We start from the raw sequence: 20836 nt of genomic DNA, 5'->3' as shown, positions 1-20836 counted from the left end.
TTTTTTTTCAACCAAAAATTCATTCATTACATTATTCTAAACCAAGAACTGCATTTACAATTATATCTGTTAGGCTATTGTTGAAAAGTAGATCAGAGTTAATACATAAATCCTAGTGAGATTTTCAAGAACCAAATGAATTCACAGGATAAAAGTGTTAGAATATTCTCTTTATGACTACCTGAACATCAATCCAGTTTTTTTAGAGAAGTAAACTATTTTATATATAGAAATAGGTATCACAAACAAGGCATTTGAGCAGAGATATGGTACACTACTGATATGGTTTTGTTTGTGCCAAGTGATTGCCAACTGACATGAAAGGACGATCATGACAAAAATTACTATTTATCATTCCCAGCATGCACTGGACATGTTAACACACCAAACAACTGAGTTTAATGAAAGAATACCCAATAACAGTGAAAAATTAAACTTTCACACAATTATATAGTGAAACTTCTTTAAAAGTATTTTTAGATAATAATCATCTTTTAATTTTCTTTAAACAACATCTCAATGTTGGTTAAATGACTCAATCTCATTTACTACAGTCTGCAACTGATGTCAGTCTGTCAGCCTTTTGGTGTTCTCCTAACTGGTATTCTGTTATTGTTTTCTGTGGCTGCTCCATTTGAAATGAACCAGCAGCCTAAAGCAGGAAGGCCAACTGTTCCTCTAGTACTAACAAATGTGCTAATATGCACTAGTTTAAACTTGATCTATCAAGTGAATCAGTGAACCATGAAGGGTGGTGGGTCAATCAGGGTGTTCGGAAAACAAAGGCTCCTAGGGCAGCAGAGACGCTCTGCTCAGACATACATCTGTGCTGCTTTCAGTTCTTAGCTATATGAAAATGGGTTTATGTTACAAAAGTTAAGAGCCTGGAATCATGTCATTATTGCATACATTTATAAATACTTCATACAACTTTATACATATATTATATGTGAGGAAAACTAATAATATGAGACAGATTTCTTAATGTAACTATGGAGACACCACTGTTAATATTAACTAACCAAAGTTAATGTTTAACATTAATGGTTTAATTAAAACTTCATGCATGATGTTTCAGACATTCATATCAAGTCCCACTGTGAGAGATACTACAGAATAGTAGATAAAAATAAAAATAAAATGCACTTCATGCATTTTTTTGCTACTTTATCATTTCTTCTTAACCATATTTACTGTCTACTGATAGTTTACAGAGTTTTTAAGTAAAACTTTTTCAAATCAACTGCTAATAAAAATAAGTCTTATCTTGCTAAAAAAAATTTTTTTTAAATGGATAAGCATTAATAATTATGCATTATCTCTCATTTCTGGGGCTATCTTAACCCTTTAAGTAACACTGGGCATTTGCACGCACAGAGGATTTTAAATTAAACAGTGAATTCCACTGATACAGTATGTCCATTGTACATGCCTGTTAAGTCCAGTACAAAAAGATGTGATGTATAAATGGAAATCACTGAAAGTCAGGCGTACAAGAGGTCTGACATGAGATCAACAGCATACTAGAATCTGTCCAAGCTGCCATTTGGGGCTTTCCAGGGGCCAGTCCAGAACCAAGGCTCCATCGGTGCATGCCTTAGGATGGCAGCGGTTATCTCGCATCAGTTTAACAAATACACGATATACAGATTGGTTTTCCTGAACCCCCTATCATTGAGCAAGCTCTTCATTTCTAGCTGGCATGCATCTGAACAGCAGCAACGTTAGGTGGAAAATAAGAACTTATTTAAAAGTGGGAAGATGGTAGTACATGTGCTTTGTTACCCTGTCACACACTCACACAAAAAGCCATAATAGCAGCCCTTGTAACTAAATTCTAAACTATATTATATCTGTGTGCTCACTTATATGATGTCAGGCTTCATAAAAAATTATAGCCTAGCTAGACTTTAAATTGAAGTACTCTGAACACAAATCCAAAGCAACAGATACTGACTATGAAGAGAGTAAGAATGAATGGGGAAAACCATGCAAGAAACATTTGTGTCAGACACAAAACGCAGTAGAAGGGAAACTGTGTACGTGGTATTTCAGAAAAAAATGAAATCTTCACTAGAACAAATCTTCAGATAAAACTCTAGCTCGTATCATCACTGATAAACTTGCTATTGTTGTTCCTTAATTATTGTATATGCATAAAAATCTAAAAACCTGTCAAAGAGTAAGGTAACCAAATAGAAATTGCATTTATTTTCATAGGAGACACACCTTTTCATAATATTTAGCATTTCTGACAAATTAAAGTACATATTTACTGACAGTCATACCCAAACATATATTCATTCCACTTTGGTAAATCACCTGCTTTTAATTTGCTCTAGCCTAGAAGCAATAAAAAAAAAAAACCTTCCAGTAAATAATGCAGCAGTTAATGAAAATTTACTTTGTGATCAGATAGATTAGGAAAAAAGATACATACACTTAAATTTTGACTATTTTAGAAGAATGAAATTCTAAGTTTATCCTGCAGTTCACAAGGAAACCAAAAAAGAAGCCAGTTTGAGTTAATTAACAAAGATGTTACAAGCACTATTAGGAAAACAAGCTGAGGCAAAAGATACAAAAATTCATCACTGTTTCAAGCAGAGATACATCAATGTGCCTTGAGATTTCAGTTACTGAGGGATCAACAGAACTTATCTGCATTTTATACGTTTAGTTCAGACTGGAATCTCACTAGGAACTTCCTGCCAATGTTTGGTACATTTTAAATAACAAGACCTTTGTTTCTGAATTATACCATTACTATACCATCATTGTTTAAATTACTGATAACGTGCCTCTGCCACATTGAACACAAAAATGCTGCTGCTTTTTTGCTGATTTTCTGGATAGAAAGGCAGTTTGAATATCTATTCAGTCTTCAAAATGTAACAGTGTAAAAACTACTTTTACAATAATTACAGAACTTAAAACAATATACACATTAGTTAACTATATTTTGGGGGTTGTGTTTGGCTATTTATGCCCCCTCTGAGTCCTGATTATTCCTGAACAAAAAAGGAAAGGAGAAAAATGTACTGATTAGAGATAAAGAAAAATCTGTGCAAGGTTTGAGCTTATGGAGAAAGAGTGAAGCTGAAGGGAGAACTAGAAACAGCAACATTGCACAGAATGCTTTTTTCAGGTTCAGGTGGCTTCCAATTACCAAGCTATAAAACAGAGACTGCACCTCCAAGTCAAGGCAACCTGAGCAAGAGATACTGCAGCTTTTTTTCTGTGAACATATGGTATCACTGCTCCTGATGGATGGAGAGTAATCTGGGAACAAAACAGACATTTGCTCCTTATGCAAATGTCCTTGCCTTTATGGCTAGCTGGAGATCTGCAAGAATCTTGGCACTTCTGCAGTTTTAGATATTTCGTGATAAATCCTTTCAAAAAGGGGAAAGGGAAGGCACCTTTTTTTTTTAAACATTTCTGTCTGGAAAATCCAAAGCATATTGTAAGCAAACAATGTAAAAATGTACCATTAATAACTCATTTTACTTTCTCTAGTATCTGCTTTTGACAAAGTCACTTTACTAGAAGTACATGATAAATCACTACTGAAAGTGTTGTTACAAACACTACAGATGTGTAAGATTTTAATTCTGTAATCTGGCTCAGTATTAACAATTCAGCTGGAGTTTTAATAGTCTATTACAAGATAGATTGTTTTTCTTCTGTAATAAGCAAACTCATTTGCCACAGTCTGTAAACAGAGACACATTTTGGAGCTAAATCAGAGAGTTTGGGTGAGGGGGTGTTGGTTTTTTAAACCACAAGTGTGCTACATTCTGTGTCTTTCCAACATTGATGGTATTATATTACAGTGAAAGGCTGTGGTTTGTTGTTTTTTTTTTTCCCTAAATGCTGAATATTTTTTTCCTTCAAGTTGATACAGCTTCCATGAAAAAAATGCAACTACCATGGGTTAAACAAAGCATCCTGAAACTGGCATTGGCCCAGGCAAACACAGAAAGATATTTTTAAAATAAAGAATTGCCTCTCAGCACTAGCTAGTCAATAATGTTGTATCAAATTATACAATAAGAATCCTACAGAACCTTAAGAGCACTTCCACCTGTGAATTTATGAAGAGGAGGAAAGCCTCTCCCATTAGTCTCTTAAAGAATCTGCAGGTCTCAAGTGGGAGCTCCTGAACAGTCACTGGGAAGTCCCTGAAGAGTGCCCAGGACTGCAACAACTGTAGTACCATCAGACGTGCTGCAATTCCAAGGGAAAATATCAACAACAGATTTTATCTCTTTAAGAAGCAGATTTCCCAGAACACTCTTCAGTCAGAATACAGTAAGCTACTTGTTTTCAGTAGCTTCCAAAACACTTCCAAAAATAGCACCAATTTTTACAGAAGCACTAGCCAATTCTTGTCACTTTCCTAAATTTTACACTTAACCATGTAAAACTTCAGTATTAAACATTTCCCAGCAATAATATTCATATCTGTGTGTCTTAATTTTTCTAAGCTTCACTCAACCTTATGTATTGCCAATAGAAACAAGTCTGAAATAATAATGACATCAACCCCAATGAAGTGCTTACCATTCAAAATTTCCTTTAGATGTCTAAACCATAAATGACAATGATCTTCACTTAAGTTATTTAAATGGATAGCACAGTCTGTTAGTTTATTCTCTTCTTTCTTCAGGCATTTAAAAATTGTGATACCCAACAAAGTACCACCTTTTTTCTGCCCTACAAAACGACGACGTTTCAGTTTTACTGAAAATACATCTTTCATTTCAATAATCTCCTCTTGAGCCTGTAAAACCATACTGGAATCACCTGTAGGGAAAAAAAAAAAAAAAAGAAAAAGAAGTGTTATCAATATGATTATGCCTAAAAAAATACTGTTATGGCTTCATCTCTAGCTTCACTTGTTGCACCTGCTCATGCCTATATTGAAGCTTATTGCATATCATTTGCCTCAATCACTGGTCTTATATTTTACTACTTTCTTTTATTTAGGTTAGGTATCCAGTTATACAAACAACATGTTTTCAACGAGGTTATTTAATCCCTTTTCTGATATTCAAAAAAAAAGAGTAAAATTGCAGACTCTAAGAACAGTGGACAACTTTTTTTTTGTATTTGCACTCAAAAAGCAAATTCTTCATTGCATTCTCCTAAATCATACCAATCAGCAGTTGTATTCTCCTAAAAATCATAGCGCAGAAAGTGTGCTATGACCCAAGCTCACTATATGCTCAATGTATTTTTTCATTGGATACAACTGCTGCCTTTTGGGTTTAGACTAGAAACCTATCAGAAAACAGTTAAGCAAAAATAGAAAAATAAACCAGAAGTGTGTCACCCATCTTATATTTCATTTTTCCATTATGAATTTACTTTAGAAGACAAGTGAAAGAAAAAGAGTTTCAAAAGTTCTTGTGACAGTTCAAGACCCTCACCCCAGGGGAGATATGTGCTAGGCTGGAACACTAAGTGAGAGTTTTCTTATCTCGGAGCTGTTATACACATGGACACTGTGGCTGCAGACACTATCACTTCAGTGACACCAGTTCCAAATGCCTTTTGGAGATGTACCAACTGAACCACTGTGTTACAGGCTGCTGCTTCTGCTCTCTTGAGCTGTGAAACATCTGATTCCTCAAAAACAAAGGCAAATACATAGACTGAAAGAAAAATGTCACCGTTCCTGTAGGTTCCAGACACTCTGGATACAAAGTTTCCCTGCTTTCTTTGTAATTACAGCAGATCCGATACGCTAGACCAATAAAGGTCCCTTTGCAGCCCCAGGAAAGAAAAGCTCGAAACCAGAAACCTTTTCTAAATCTAGCAACAGCTCAGTCAAGTGGTTTCTCAATAGCAAAAGCCTAACAGATTCTGTTTGATGAATATTTGCTGCATGCTGTACTGAAGTCCCAGGGAGATGCTACAAAAGACTATTTTAACTGTCTTCCTGGAGAAGATGGACAACACTGCAGGTGTGAGATTGCAAAATCAAGTATCACCTATTTCATTACACCACATGAAGCTGAGGGCTTTGGAAAGTCATACTTTTTCTGAGGAGAAAAAAGAAGCCTGGGTCAATTCTTGTAACAGTTTGACGCTGGCATTTCTCAACATTATTTCTTGAATCAGACTATGCAGGGATCATCTTTCTATACAGAAACCCTGGAAGATTACACCTCAGCACTGCTAACACAGCTAAAGCTCGTCAGTATTATCTCTCCTATCAATTCTCAACCAACCCATTTTTTCCTGTTCCATACCAAATAACCTACTGCAGATAGAAGCATGACCTTATTATACGTCCTGCATATTTTTCCAACTTGTTACATTTCACCATCTTAATTTCTGTATATGTCAGCTACTAAGGTGTAAAATTGGACTAAAATCATTCCATTCTTAGCAGGAATGTCTTACTATGACAAGTAAATGTTTGTGTGCACTGAGATAGTACACGGGAAATTGTTTGTAGTGCAGATTTTCAGAAGTACGCAGCAAATAAACAGGAGGAAACTCACCAAACAATATAAAACGAAACAAAGCTTAATGTATTGTAATGGTTGCTGTAAAAGTATTTTCTATGAGATACTTTGAATGAAACCAGGGGACTGAGAGGGAAAAAAAATGTATGATTCCATTTGAACTATGATTTTGCATAGACTCAAAGGGTGAGTGGACATTGTACAAGCACCCTTAATACTAACATTACCAAATCAGAGATCTTGATTTTTTTTTCAAACTTTGTATTGCTCTTCTAAAACATTTGGGGTTAAATGCTAATGTTATGCATATGCATCACAAATAAATCACAAACATTAGCCTATTTGTCCAGCACAAATCAAGTAAAATGAACACCTGTTAAAATACCTTTTATTCCCCCACTAGCTTTCATACAACAACATTTAGTCATAAGCCGGGTAAGGCTTGTCTTGTCTATTCTTTTCATGCTACTGTTTCAGCCAGATTTTTATTTGCCTTCACATCTTCCTCTTACTCTGTATTTGTCAAATTCTTGTGTTGCTCAGATGCACATCAAAACTTTGGAAAATGAAATAATCCATTCTTACTAGGCAGCACTACACTTTCAGAAGTAGTATTTGACTCTAGTTGTTCTACGGGAATACTTTTTCAGATACAGCTTGGAGAGGCACATAAACTGTACGAATACTGAATCGTACACAAGCACCATCCTCAAGTTTTAAATTGTAGAGGAAATATTGAACTAGCTAATAGGACAGCCAGTTTTTACTAAAGTTGAACAGAAACCTGCATAAAAGTCCGTAGGCATATTCTATAACTTTCGTCTTCTATTTTTACTAAGATCATCGCAAATGCAGTAAAATTTTATAAAACAATTCAGATAAAGAAAATTTAAGTCATGAACTACATTTATAAAATATTTCTAGTATGTGATAACAACCATGTTTACTTTAAGAATAAAGTATATATTGGACTAGCAACTTTTTTAAACTTCAAAAAACCTATTGGTTCATTAGTATCATATTGGTTATTGCTAGCTGTTTCAGGACATTAACTGTCCTCTCACATTACTTAGAAAGATATTGGGTACCATCTGTTCTTGCAAGAGATTTAAGTATACATCTATTAGATATCATGCTATTTATTTAATTCAGTACCTACTTCCCATTGTTGTATCTTCTGGAAAAAAAAAAAGTCAATTTAATTACAAGGAATAAAGATAATCTCTTCTACCAGGCTGCTCTGTCATCAGAAGAGCAGAGAGGGAACCTGTATAAAGTAGGTTACAGGCATTAGGAAGAGTAAAACTAACAGCACTTAACATTTAACGAAGATCTAACAAAAACAGAATATATGGCACTTAAAAAAAAAAAAAAATTACTATAAGCCAAGGGCTTGTCTAAATCAATCTCAGCACATCTGTCTGATGTAGAGTGTAAACAGGATTAGAGTTGGATTTATCTGCTTGACGCTAATTGTACTCACAGTTTCTGCACATGTCTACTTTTTTTTTTTTCCAAATACAGCATGGAAAAAAGCCCACCTGGATATATGAATTTCTAGGAAGTTTTATGCCTCTATTTATCCTCTCACTAATTTCAAGCAATGAGACTATCCTACATTTTTCCTATTTATGGTGGTCTGATCTCTCGTTTAATAAAATTTATGTCTAAATACACCACACTGAGCTAAATCAAAGGGTGAAGGACTAATACACTCAGAGTTTAATTGTAAATAGCAAACCAAATTTTAATTAGTTAAGAGTGTTAAACTAGGCTTTAAACAAATAGATTATCTCATGTTTACAGCAAAATTGATGAAAACATACACAAAGAAAAAAGCAGTACTACTGAAAAATAGAACAGTTTGTAAAGAGAAGTGTGTTATTAAAATATAGACTCCAACACTTCAACAACGAAACAGTTGTTGGACTGTTTTCCTACCATAGAGGCCCAACGTCTAGAAGTGGTATTTGAGGACTTAATTTCCATAACAAATACCTGGAGTACATGGAAAACGGTAGGAAATGCACACAAAATGTGACTGTATAATTCAAATACAAGAATTGAACATGAAGGAAAATGCGTTATACTCCCTTGGTCACAAATTCTTCCTATGATCTTTGGCAAGACACCTAGCCCCACTTAACTATATTTAATAGATAAATCTCTTACACATTTTAGGCGCTCTCTGTCCCATTACACTCTCAAAGTTTACTTCATTAATAATTGACTGCTATAGCTGAGTACAGTGTAACATAATAGAAATAATTAGAAATAAAAATCATCAAGACTACACCAAAGAAAATACAGTGATCAACAGTAGTTATTACAGAACTGATTACAGATCATCCTACACTGTATGAACACTATTTTCAGAATTCAGGATATACAATAAAATATAACTGCATTAATATAAAACCAAAATGGAAATAAATAGAACCAAAAATGAAATTAGTTTTGACAATATGTCTACAAATTTAGGCTTAGGAATATTTCAAATTAATATGTTAATGTCTAATGCATATAAACCAGCAACTATTAACCCATTAACTATTAAGCCCATTTTTCCCTTACTGTAGTCTGCAAAGCGCAATAACTAGCATGCAACTGATTCATAAAACCTCTACAGTTTTCAGCTACAACTTTGATTAAGAAGCACTGGCAATGAGAAATATAAAGGAGCAAGTATGATCATTCTTGCCAGAATTGCTGAGAATCACTGTATAGCTCATCAGGCTATTTAACATTAATTTAAATACTCTCAATATGAGACAGAAAAGCTATTTTCAGAACATCTGAACTTTCAAGGTTTTTTTTATTTCAAAAAGACAAGTCATGCAACGCTTTTGGCAAAATTTGATGCTATGCCTCTTACTCTCTTCTGCAAGCAGAGAAACAAAAATTGTACTTTCTGCTTGCCAAGAGTATCAAACAGTAAGCTGAGGAGAAGGAGCTACAGCAAGGGCTAGGTTGGGGAGGGGCTGGTTTTTCTTTGAAGATTACCATTACGCTACTCTAGTCCTTTTAAATGGTGTTGTAAGAGAAGCATAAGACAACCAAGGCCCTAGTCTAGAAAAACGTTTCTCAGACTGCATGTAATGGCCACTTCAGAAGCAGCAAGGTACTGAAGAGATGCATCTCAGTTCCTCCAGAGCTGGAGAGTAAAAGCAGGGTGTAACTACTAACTTCATCTTTTAATGGCAGCTATTCACTTGCAGCAACAGCTGTCTTCCTTCAGGGCAGAAAACTGAGCTTAAAAACATCTGGCAGGAATACAACCAATTTTCATTCTCCTTCTCTACAGAATCTGGGGGTGAAGGGATATATTTTGCCAAGCCAATGCAATACCTTGCCACTAATCCCTCTTCCAATACAGGCACCTATCCTCACTCACCTGCCACGACTATGTAGTCCATCCCTTTTCCTTATGTCTGACACTTGGCAAAACCAAGCTGAGTCAATTCAACTCCCTAAAGTAACATAGATTGTCCACTTAATTTTTATTTTTTGTGTTGGCATAGTCTTCTGACAAGCTGTTTAATATAATCAGATCAACACAAGTCCTACAAAACCAGAGATGCTTCAAAGTGATAAGAAAATACACAGCAGGGAAGAAGGAAGGGCTGGGACTGTCTCCTTTCATCAGCAGGAAGTCAACATGGTTTGAGCCAATCTGCTGTGCATTTTCACCTCCAATTGCGAACTCCCCAAAGATCACACAAACACAGATCAACAAGGGCCAGCAAGAATGGGGAAAGATGCAAAATGGTTTCTCTTAATTTTTTAGACCTCTATTTACATCTTATCAATTAAAAAAAAAAATATAAGTCTCAGAATAAAACTCCACTTTATAAACCTATAATGGGACATTAAGTTAGTTTCGCTGGATAGGAAGTTACACACTATTTTAATACAGAAGTAAAAAGCATTATTCACCATTCCAGCTTAGAGAAGTCATCTTATTTTAAAGTGCTAGCATAGATAGGTATCTCTAAAAATAAGATTATTATCTGTACTTCAGGCTCCAATTTTTCAACTCAAACTCAGCCAAAAAAAAAAAGAACAAAAAAACCACCCCAGTAATTTTCCAATGCAAATCCCAGATCATGGGATAAATGTTTATCCTAAATAACAGACATTACATTATTTTATTTCTCTGTTTAGTAATTCTTACAAATAATTTTTAAAAGACAAAATGTGGTAAATATAACAATAAAAAACTGGCTTTAATGGTCTTATGCAAGTTCCAATGCATTCTACAAAAAGTAAAAAGATTTTTCATTCTTTGCTCAGAGTATTTCTTGACAATTTTACTATATTCATAGCATGAGCAAACACGTCTAAAACCACAACCTTCTATCTTTCATCCTCCCCTCTTGTCTCTCTCCATGTTTCAAACTGCTCTTTCCCCCAAGACCCTTTGACCAGCTGATTCCGATCCCTGTTCCCTACCATATCTTTTAAAAATTAATCCTCATTCTTCTGAACATCCTCATCAAACCTAAAGGGCTGTTGCAGATACATGCCCCTGTGCACAGCACCATATCTTCACAGGAACTGCACGAAGAGCAGCTTCAGGGGATATTTGGCGTAGTCCTTGAAGTCCTGAGTTGGACCATGCTCAAGGACTTAAAATTTGGGGAAGTTTCACTACACCTTTAAAAGATGGCTACAGGCAAATTTCTGACAAAAAACAACCACTGCCAAACTGCCTGGTTCTGGCTGAATCAAAATGAAAGATGATGCTGGCAACTGGCAGAGCAAACATGGGAACAGTTCAATTAATCCCATAACATAAGGGCAGAGTTTAGTACAGTTCAGAGGTCGTCTTTGCTGGAGCTGACTCCCCCTGGAGAGGAGCCAGACCTCGGGACTTCCCCTCTGAGCGTGACCAGATCTCAAGACTGACACTTGCACCCAGCATCCTGGGTCTCCATGATGCCCAGCAGGCCATGGACAAGGCCCATCTTCTTGTCATGATGCTCATTAGACATCTACCCATCAAGCTTTCACAGAATCACAGAATGTTAGGGATTGGAAGGGACCTCGAAAGATCATCTAGTCCAATCCCCCTGCCGGAGCAGGATTGCCTAGACCATATCACACAGGAACGCGTCCAGGCGGGTTTTGAATGTCTCCAGAGAAGAAGAGTCCACAACCTCTCTGGGCAGCCTGTTCCAGTGTTCGGTCACCCTCACCGTAAAGAAGTTTTTCCTCATATTTAAGTGGAACCTCCTGTGTTCCAGCTTGCACCCATTGCCCCTTGTCCTGTCAAGGGATGTCACTGAGAAGAGCCTGGCTCCATCCTCATGACACTTGCCCTTTACATATTTATAAACATTAAGGAGGTCACCCCTCAGTCTCCTCTTCTCCAAGCTAAAGAGACCCAGCTCCCTCAGCCTCTCCTCATAAGGGAGATGTTCCACTCCCTTAATCATCTTCGTGGCTCTGCGCTGGACTCTCTCTAGCAGTTCCCTGTCCTTCTTGAACTGAGGGGCCCAGAACTGGACACAATACTCCAGATGCGGCCTCACCAGGGCAGAGTAGAGGGGGAGGAGAACCTCTCTTGACCTGCTAACCACACCCCTTCTAATACACCCCAGGATGCCATTGCCCTTCTTGGCCACAAGGGCACACTGCTGGCTCATGGTCATCCTGTTGTCCACTAGGACCCCCAAGTCCCTTTCCCCTACGCTGGTCTCCAACAGCTCTGCCCCCAACTTGTACTGGTACATGGGGTTGTTCTTGCCCAGATGCAGGACTCTACACTTGCCCTTGTTATATTTCATTAAATTTCTCCCCGCCCAACTCTCCAGCCTGTCTAGGTCCCTCTGAATGGCTGCGCAGCCTTCCGGCGCGTCAGCCACTCCTCCCAGTTTTGTGTCATCAGCGAACTTGCTGACAGTGCACTCTATTCCCTCATCCAAGTCATTAATGAATATATTGAATAGAACTGGTCCCAGTACCGACCCTTGCGGAACTCCGCTAGACACAGACCTCCAACTGGACTCTGTCCCATTGACCACCACTCTCTGGCTTCTTTCCTTCAGCCAGTTCACAATCCACCTCACTACCCGATCATCCAGACCACACTTCCTCAGTTTAGCTGCGAGGATGCTGTGGGAGACCGTGTCAAACGCTTTACTGAAATCGAGATAGACCACATCCACAGCTTTACCATCATCTATCCACCGGGTTACATCCTCATAAAAGGCTATCAAGTTGGTTGAGCATGACTTCCCCTTGGTGAAGCCATGCTGAGTGCCCCTAATGATCCCCCTATCCTTGATGTGCCTAGAGACAGCACCAAGGACAAGTTGTTCCATCACCTTTCCGGGGATGGAGGTGAGGCTGACCGGTCTATAGTTACCCGGGTCCTCCTTCTTGCCCTTTTTGAAGACTGGAGTGTCATTCGCTTTCCTCCAGTCCTCAGGCACCTCTCCCGTTGCCCACGACTTAGTAAAGATGATGGAGAGTGGCCTAGCAATGACTTCCGCCAGCTCCCTCAGCACCCGCGGGTGCATCCCATCAGGGCCCATGGATTTATGGACGTTCAGGTTGCTTAATTGGTCCCTGACCCAGCCCTCATCTACCAAGACAGATTCCTCCTCTATCCTGACTTCTTCTGGGGCCTCAGGGGTCCGGGGCTCCTCAGGACAGCCTCCAGCAGTAGAGACAGAGGCAAAGAAGGCATTCAGTAACTCCGCCTTCTTTTTATCCTCTGTCTCCAGGGCCCCCACCTCATTCATCAGTGGGCCTACATTGCCTCTAGTGTTGGCTTTACCTGCAATGTATTTGAAGAAGCCCTTTCTGTTGTCCTTCACCTCTCTTGCAAGGTTTAATTCCAAGGAGGCCTTAGCTTTCCTAGTTGCCTCCCTACATCCTCTGACAACAGACTTATATTCCTCCCAAGAGGCCAGCCCCTCCTTCCACGATCTGTACACCCTCCTCTTCCACTTGAGTTTGCCCAGCAGTTCCCTGTTCAACCATGCAGGTCTCCTGGTACTCTTCCTTGACTTCCTACCTGCTGGGATGCTCTGATCTTGAGCTCGGAAGAAGCAGTCCTTGAATGCTAACCAACTATCTTGGGCCCCCTTACCTTCTAGTACCCTGTCCCATGGGATTTCCCCTAGCAATTGCTTGAAAAGGCCAAAGTTGGCCCTCCTGAAGTTCAGGGTTGCGATTCTGCTAGCTATTCTGGTCCTGCCACATGAGATCCTGAACTCTACCATCTCATGGTCACTACAACCAAGGCTGCCCTCAACCTTCATTGCTTCAACCAGACCCTCCTTGTTAGTGAGGATAAGATCCAGCAACGCTCCTCTCCTAGTTGGCTCATCCACCATTTCCATCAGAAAGTTATCATCAATGCACTGGAGGAACCTCCTGGACTGAGGATGGCTGGCTGAGTAGGCCTCCCAGCAAATATCAGGGTAGTTGAAATCCCCCATGACAACCAGGCCCTGTATTTGCGAGACTGCTCTCAGCTGCCTGTAGAAGGCCTCATCACCCTCCTCATCCTGATCCGGTGGCCTGTAATAGACACCCACAACAGTATCACCCCTGCCAGCCTGCCCCTTAATTCGCACCCACAAACTCTCAACTCGCTCCTGATCCGCCCCTGGACAGAGCTCAATATATTCTAGCTGCTCCTCACATAAAGAGCAACTCCACCACCTCTCCTTAGCGGCCTGTCTTTCCTGAACAAGACATAGCCATCCATGACCACATTCCAGTCATGCGAGGCATCCCACCAAGTCTCTGTAACTGCCACTAGATCATAGCCCCCCGACCGAACACGGATTTCCAACTCCTCCTGTTTATTCCCCATGCTGCGTGCATTGGTGTACAGGCATTTCAGGGAGCGAGCTGAGCACACCGATTTCACCCCAGGGGGATGGGAGGCCTCCTGGTCTACCTCAACACTAGAGCGTTGCCCCAGTGGTGCAAGCCCAGCTACTACCCCATCCCCCTTCGAATCTAGTTTAAAGCTCTCCGAATGAGCCCTGCTAATTCCTGTCCCAGAACCCTTTTGCCCCTACGACATAAACCTTTCCCATGTATTACGGTCACGCCTGGTGTCTTATAAAACCAGCCATTATCAAAGAACCCAAAGCCCTGCCTGTAGCACCAGTTTCGTAGCCATTTCATTAATGTCTTGCTCCATTTCTGTTTTAGAGCAGTGAAGTACCTTGCTTATTAATCACAGGTTAACAGCAGAACTTTGCCAGAAAAACATACCAAAACTGGTAGCTTGAAAAGAAGCCCAACAGCTTCTTGAATAAATACCTGCATGGAAAACTGTGATTAAAGCTTAGCACAAGGCGTAACGCCGTTCCAGAAAAGAAGCGTCACCTTAAGGAAGAGTTTCCCCTTCATTTTCCAACAAAGAATTTGAGGAAGATGATGAAATGAAAAATAACCCCCCTAACAAGATGATCTACTGGGAATAATGCTGTACAGAACACCACCACCAGCTGAAAGGAAGGAAGGCAGGCAGTTAGTGATACTGCACCTCAAGCATTTGAGAGGATGCATGCAGCAAAGACTTTGCTTTTTAATAGTTACATTTTCTCATTAACACCACATCAAGGAAAAGGTCACTGAAAATAAATTTACTATAGAAAGCTCTACATTTTATGTGAAGAGTATGGCCCACATACTGCCTAATTTAATAATATGATTAGAAAAGTAGCAGCAAACCTTTTATCAAGTGCCTGAAACTTTGGGGCTTTTCATGTAATAAGTGAAAGCAGTTACATAACAAACTTCGGAGTAACAACAAGGTAACAAACATCAATGATTTCACCATTTTGTAAAACCTCTGCAAACACAAGCATCAGATTAAATGACTAGTCTTACATAGACCAACAATACAACCATTGTATAATGGAATTCATTAAAAGAGAGATATTTCTGAAACAGAACAGAGGACTGGGATCTAATGGCTTAAATGATTTAATACAATGGGCTAGCAGAGTTGAAAGATACTAAAGAATCCCCAAAGAGGAAACTTTAGCTCAATTGTACATTCCTTTGAAAAAAAATCTCACACATACACATCGTTTTGTACCTACTAATTCATGTCATAATCATGGCAATTACTTCTGTCATTTAAGAAAATAAGAGAGGTGTGTGGAATCAAAATAGCCTCTTATGGCCACATGACATCACTGAGTTTTATCAACCACAAGTTAATAATTAGTTCTACTTAGACTCTTACTGGCACAAGATTTGCTTCAGCCTCGAGTACAGATTTACAAACCATCCATAGTGCTAAATATCAGTGTCTCACTTTCAGGGAAATCAACATGCCTCAAATATCTGAATTTTGGTCTTTTCTGGAAAAGATTTTCAAGTCAACATTTTCTTCAGGAAAAAAGAACAGACACATCCCATTCTAAACACCGGACAATTTCCTTCCGTAAGCTATTGGTAATTCATGTCTATTAGCAATTCATGCTTTTAGGTACTGAAGCACAGCTATCAGCTGCTGGATAAGCTCATCCATGAACTTCTCATTGATTAACAGCTACATGTTTGGCTTTATCCTCATTGATCTTTGGTCTATTTTTTCAGGAGCTTTCTTCATAAACTCTGCCATCCTTTGTATCATTCTGTCTGCACCTTCTACATTAGCCCAAGGGTAAGAGATGGCAACAGCACCACCAGAATCCTCTGACAAGCATAAAACCCTTCCCTCGCCGCAACGCTCTTCAGCTCAGTTCCCACATAGGAATAGGAAGAATGTAAGCTACACCACTTTGCCTGCAGGGATGAATGAATCCTATTGCATTCACGTGCACCACACTTGTAACAGACTTAAAAGAAAAGCAACAAAAAACCCCACAGAATTTGGTTAGACAAGCTTTATAACATACATGGTTTTTTTCCCCCTTCCTCTTAGGGGAACTGTTCATATTTCTCTTTGTAAAATATTTTGGCACATTAAAAATATAGTTTATACTACAAGATATAGGTATACTACAAAAATGACTTAGAACACAATGCAAAATGTAAGGTATACTTAGTCAATTGTGCAGTGTACAAATTAGCCCTCCTTATAAAGAGAAAGCTTACAAAATGCAATACTCCAGAAGCTTTCTGGTATTACAATTATTGTTATTATATGGAATTGACTACAATTGATGCATAATCCTGTGACTGAGGAAATTACGTTCTCAAACTTTCATCAATTTTAAAATTTGGTTTGTGGCTTAACACAAAGCTCTCACAAAAGATTTGATACCAATATGATGTGACACAACTGAACCAAACCTTAATTTCACTCACAGTAAGAAATCACAGGATTAAGTAACACTGTGCAGTCTTTTAGAAAAGTTTATTGCTTCCAGATGGATGCAAGTTTCCTTTCAGCACTGATTGTATCTTCTGTACACAGGGTGCCAATGTTACTATAAATATAGACAAAAGCAGTTATAAAGATAAATTATTAAAATATTGACATAAACAGGCTCATACAATACTGCCTCTCTCCACAAAGTAAGGACAACTACATCAGAGTGATGTGTGTATGACAAATGTTCAATATAAAACATGCACACCCTTTTCAGAAATTACAGCCCGTAAACGAACAAGCAGAAATTTACAAGGTATCCATAAAATGACTTCTAATTCAAGCTGCGTGCTCTTTGCCCCATGTCGTGTAGTGCCATGTGTTTCACCACATGGTGCATACTACCAAGATGTCCACCTGTGCCCGTGTATCTGCACAGCAAGCTAAGTATATGCTTACTTCATTTAGCAGCAGAACTGTTGAATACAAACTGCAATATGCTTATGTTGAAATAAAACTAAAATTGTAAATAATAGATGTTTTTGAGATAATTTAAATTTCAAACCATGTACATAAGACACTGGCAAAGTGTATCAAAAGCTCTACAAAATGTTTTCCAGAAAAAAATTAATTCTGGGGAATATCTGATTAGACTATAAGAAAATTATATATAAAGCTATTTTGGAAATCAAAATACACTCAAAAATTATCACGTAAAGCCAGTACTTAGAGTTGTTTTAATATTTTATGTTGTAAACCAGTTCAGGAATTTTAAGAATAAATGGTAATGAGTCATTTAAAACACATTATTTGAAATTTTCATGAGATTCTCAAAAATCAAAAGATCTCCATCTTGGTTTTGATTTGTGTAATGACCAGTGCATAAAGTAGAATAAGTTAATGCATTTTAAAGAACATACAGAATCCATAAAATGCTTTCTGAATAAAATTTTAGCATTAAGTACCATGATATTCAAAATTCACTATCAGCATAGAAATAACTTTCACATCAAACTACATTAGTACACTAAGTTACATGCACAAACCCACTTACTTTCTGACAGGCATATCAACGGCTTCAAAACAGAGCCACTAGTCAAAAAAACACCAACAGAAAAACCACCCCAAAATTTTCCGTGATTTATGCTCTTCATCCTTCCATGCACGAAAAGCCTCAAACAAGCAGTCTCCTCTCTATTTTAAGCACATTCCTTGACATCTCCTGTCTACTCCTCTTAACTCCAGTACGGTAACTGTAGCTACATACCACATTTACGTCTCTATTCCTAGTCGCTGTCTATTCCTAATCCTAGTACTAAGAAGTACTAAAATCAAACAGAAAGACTACCGATTGACATATCAAAAATCCCAATTTCAGATGAGTTTTCACTGATGGAGAAACACATGCCAGATGACAAAGATACAATTCAAACCTCTCATAATACATACAAATTTTTACTCCCCCAAACATTTAAATGCCAGCATTACACCAAATAGACACATATGCACAGAGATTACCACTATGAGGTTGAAGTAAATATCTGACTTGCAGATCCTAAGAATTTTACTCACAGCATAAATAACCTGCAAATGGTTGCAGGATCAGAGAGACATTCATATTCAAAGCACCCACAGAGATGTAACAGAGATATATCTTCAGACTGTCTCCAACAGGCACTTGCACAGTATGTGCGTATTGTTACTATTCTATCTAAATTTTTCTCTATCACAATATTAAACTTACCTTGTTCATTTAAAAGTAAATTTAAGAAATCTGGGTTTCTACACATATCCAGCCACACATTACAAATTAGACAATAATCTTTGACTTAGCCTTAAAGTGAATCAGTGCAGGAAAATTATCATCACCTGTTTTCAAGAATTAACTACTATAGATGCCTTGGCACACACCTTTAAGCTGTTGACATAACAAATGAATGTTTTACATTGAGAGTCATCTTATGCCCCGTGAACATCAGAAATCTGCTGAAAGAGATTTATAGAAAAATACCAGATAAACATATTGAAGGTTCACTTTTTCCTAATCTTGAGGTTGACTAAACTAATTACTCTTCTGGAATGGCTTGTAATGGTTTCAGACTCATATCCTATACAAGTTTAGCTATTGTATTTGAAATTTAACTTCCCTTGTTGACAATAAAAATAAAATAAAAAAAACCCAAGACTATAGTAATTATAAACATACATATGAGCAATATTTTCAAGGCAGTTATGGCTAAGAAATACAGGTTTCCTATACATCCTGCTACTGTATTGTAATTCCTATACAGTCTGCTACTGTATGGGAATTCTTAACAACATTTAATAAAATTAACCTCTTGATATTTTGTCAAGCACATTCTTTAAACTATATCAATCCACCAATAAAAATAAGTACCTTGCAAATAGAAGGCTAGGCAAACTGAAGTTCAAATTCTACCAAGAAAGCTTGCTTAGTAGTGCAAATACAGATGGAGTTACAGACCAGTGATGTGTGTGCTTCTACATAAAATATCATTTAAATATAATTTAACTGGTTTCTGGTAAGTAAGACCAGCAATACCAGATCAGAGCAAAAGTCCACCTGTCCCAGTATCTTATGTCAAACCATAGCCATAAGCAGATGCTCAGAGAAGAGAAGGAATAAAGCAAGCGTTTATTCTATTTTCCACCAATACTTTTCCACTCCCCACCTGTTTTCATTTGGTATACCCTGAACTGACTGCAGCTTCTACACATTTAACAGCACTCAAATGAGGCCTTACATCTCCAGCTGAATCTGCAAAAATCTTTTAGCATTAACAATGTGCTTTGGCAGCAAGTTTTGCAGTTTTCTTACTTGCTGCATGATTATTCCTTCTGTTTTGCGCCTGGTTCTTCTTAGCCTTATTAGATGCACCATAATTCTTATGCTGGAAGACAGAAAACCATTGCCATCTACTCTCTCCAGGCCGCGTCTCAACTGCCTCCCTTTCAGTCCAAAAAGTGCCAGCCTAGTCCACCCCTCTCATCCAGGAGCCACTCCTTACCGTTAATCATTGTCACCCCCTGAACCTTCTCCAGTCCCACATCACCTTTGTTGAGAATGCCAGAACTGCACACAGTATTCTAGATGGGGTTAAATAACCATTGGTTTATAGAGCATACAAACGTCTGTTTTAGTCTCCATTTATGTTCTAATGATCCTTCACGTAATAATCCTAACAACTATTTAAGTGACAGATGACATTTTCCACATAATAAACCTATGATCATATACATTAGGAATGGTCTAGCTAGAGCTCCTGATCTTGATCCCAAGCTGATGGCACTCAAGTAAGAGATCAATACATTATACTATGCTTAATTATATCAGCTCTGGGACTCACTGTCCCATTGCCTAGTCAAATCTCTAAAACAGCCATGTCTCTGAAGCTGTGCTGTAGGACACAACTGACAATCTCTAAATGCTTCTCCATTCCTATTTTAACAGTCCCCAAAGTCAGCATTTCTGCTTTTCTGCGTTTATTCCATGCCATTTTTTCTCTTCCACACTCCTTCCAGACCACATTGTTAATATACCAAAGATACCGTGAACTTTTCAGGCAGCCTTCACTCCATGAATCAGACAAAGAAAACAAACATTAGAAACATAAAACAAAGAGAAACATATTTAAGAACAGCTTTCTTTTTACTGTAAGTTCATTTTATTAGTCTGCTCCTGCATACAAACTAATATTGCTAAACTGTTAAACTTGCAAATGTAAAAAGCAGAAGCTGCTTTAAGCAAGACAAACAAGCATATATGTATAAATTACATTGTAATTTCAGTACTGAATTTCTGTCTGTATGTTCCACAAATGGCTTCCATAAAACAAGTGAGACCTAAAGACAAAATTTCAAAATCACCACCTGCTTGTTTCCATCATATTTTAAATAATTAACTCCTCAACAAATGTAAGTGGAAAAAAAAAAAAGCCTTTTTATTTCATTTTTGTTTGTACTACAGTAAAAAAAAACTACAAACATTTATCGGGTACTCTTCTCTTCTGCTAAGCATTGCTTTCTGAAGCAACCATAG

The 20836-nt window shown here is 38.0% G+C and overlaps 1 protein-coding gene across 2 annotated transcripts in view; it reads right to left on the bottom strand.

The window, feature by feature from the left end:
* CERKL (ceramide kinase like) overlaps nt 1-20836 on the bottom strand; it is a 61609-nt gene that overhangs the window by 26696 nt on the left and 14077 nt on the right. For both annotated transcript variants that reach the window (XM_068408136.1, XM_068408137.1), the window contains one exon: nt 4567-4809. In XM_068408136.1, coding sequence (XP_068264237.1) covers nt 4567-4809 — 243 coding nt within the window. The remainder of the gene's footprint in view (nt 1-4566; nt 4810-20836) is intronic.

This window comes from Nyctibius grandis, chromosome 9 (genome assembly GCF_013368605.1).
Source record: "Nyctibius grandis isolate bNycGra1 chromosome 9, bNycGra1.pri, whole genome shotgun sequence".
In the NCBI taxonomy this organism is placed as follows: Eukaryota; Metazoa; Chordata; class Aves; order Nyctibiiformes; family Nyctibiidae; genus Nyctibius; species Nyctibius grandis.
The sequence above is the reverse complement of the archived record's forward strand: the minus strand, read 5'-3'. Positions and strand labels throughout refer to the sequence as shown.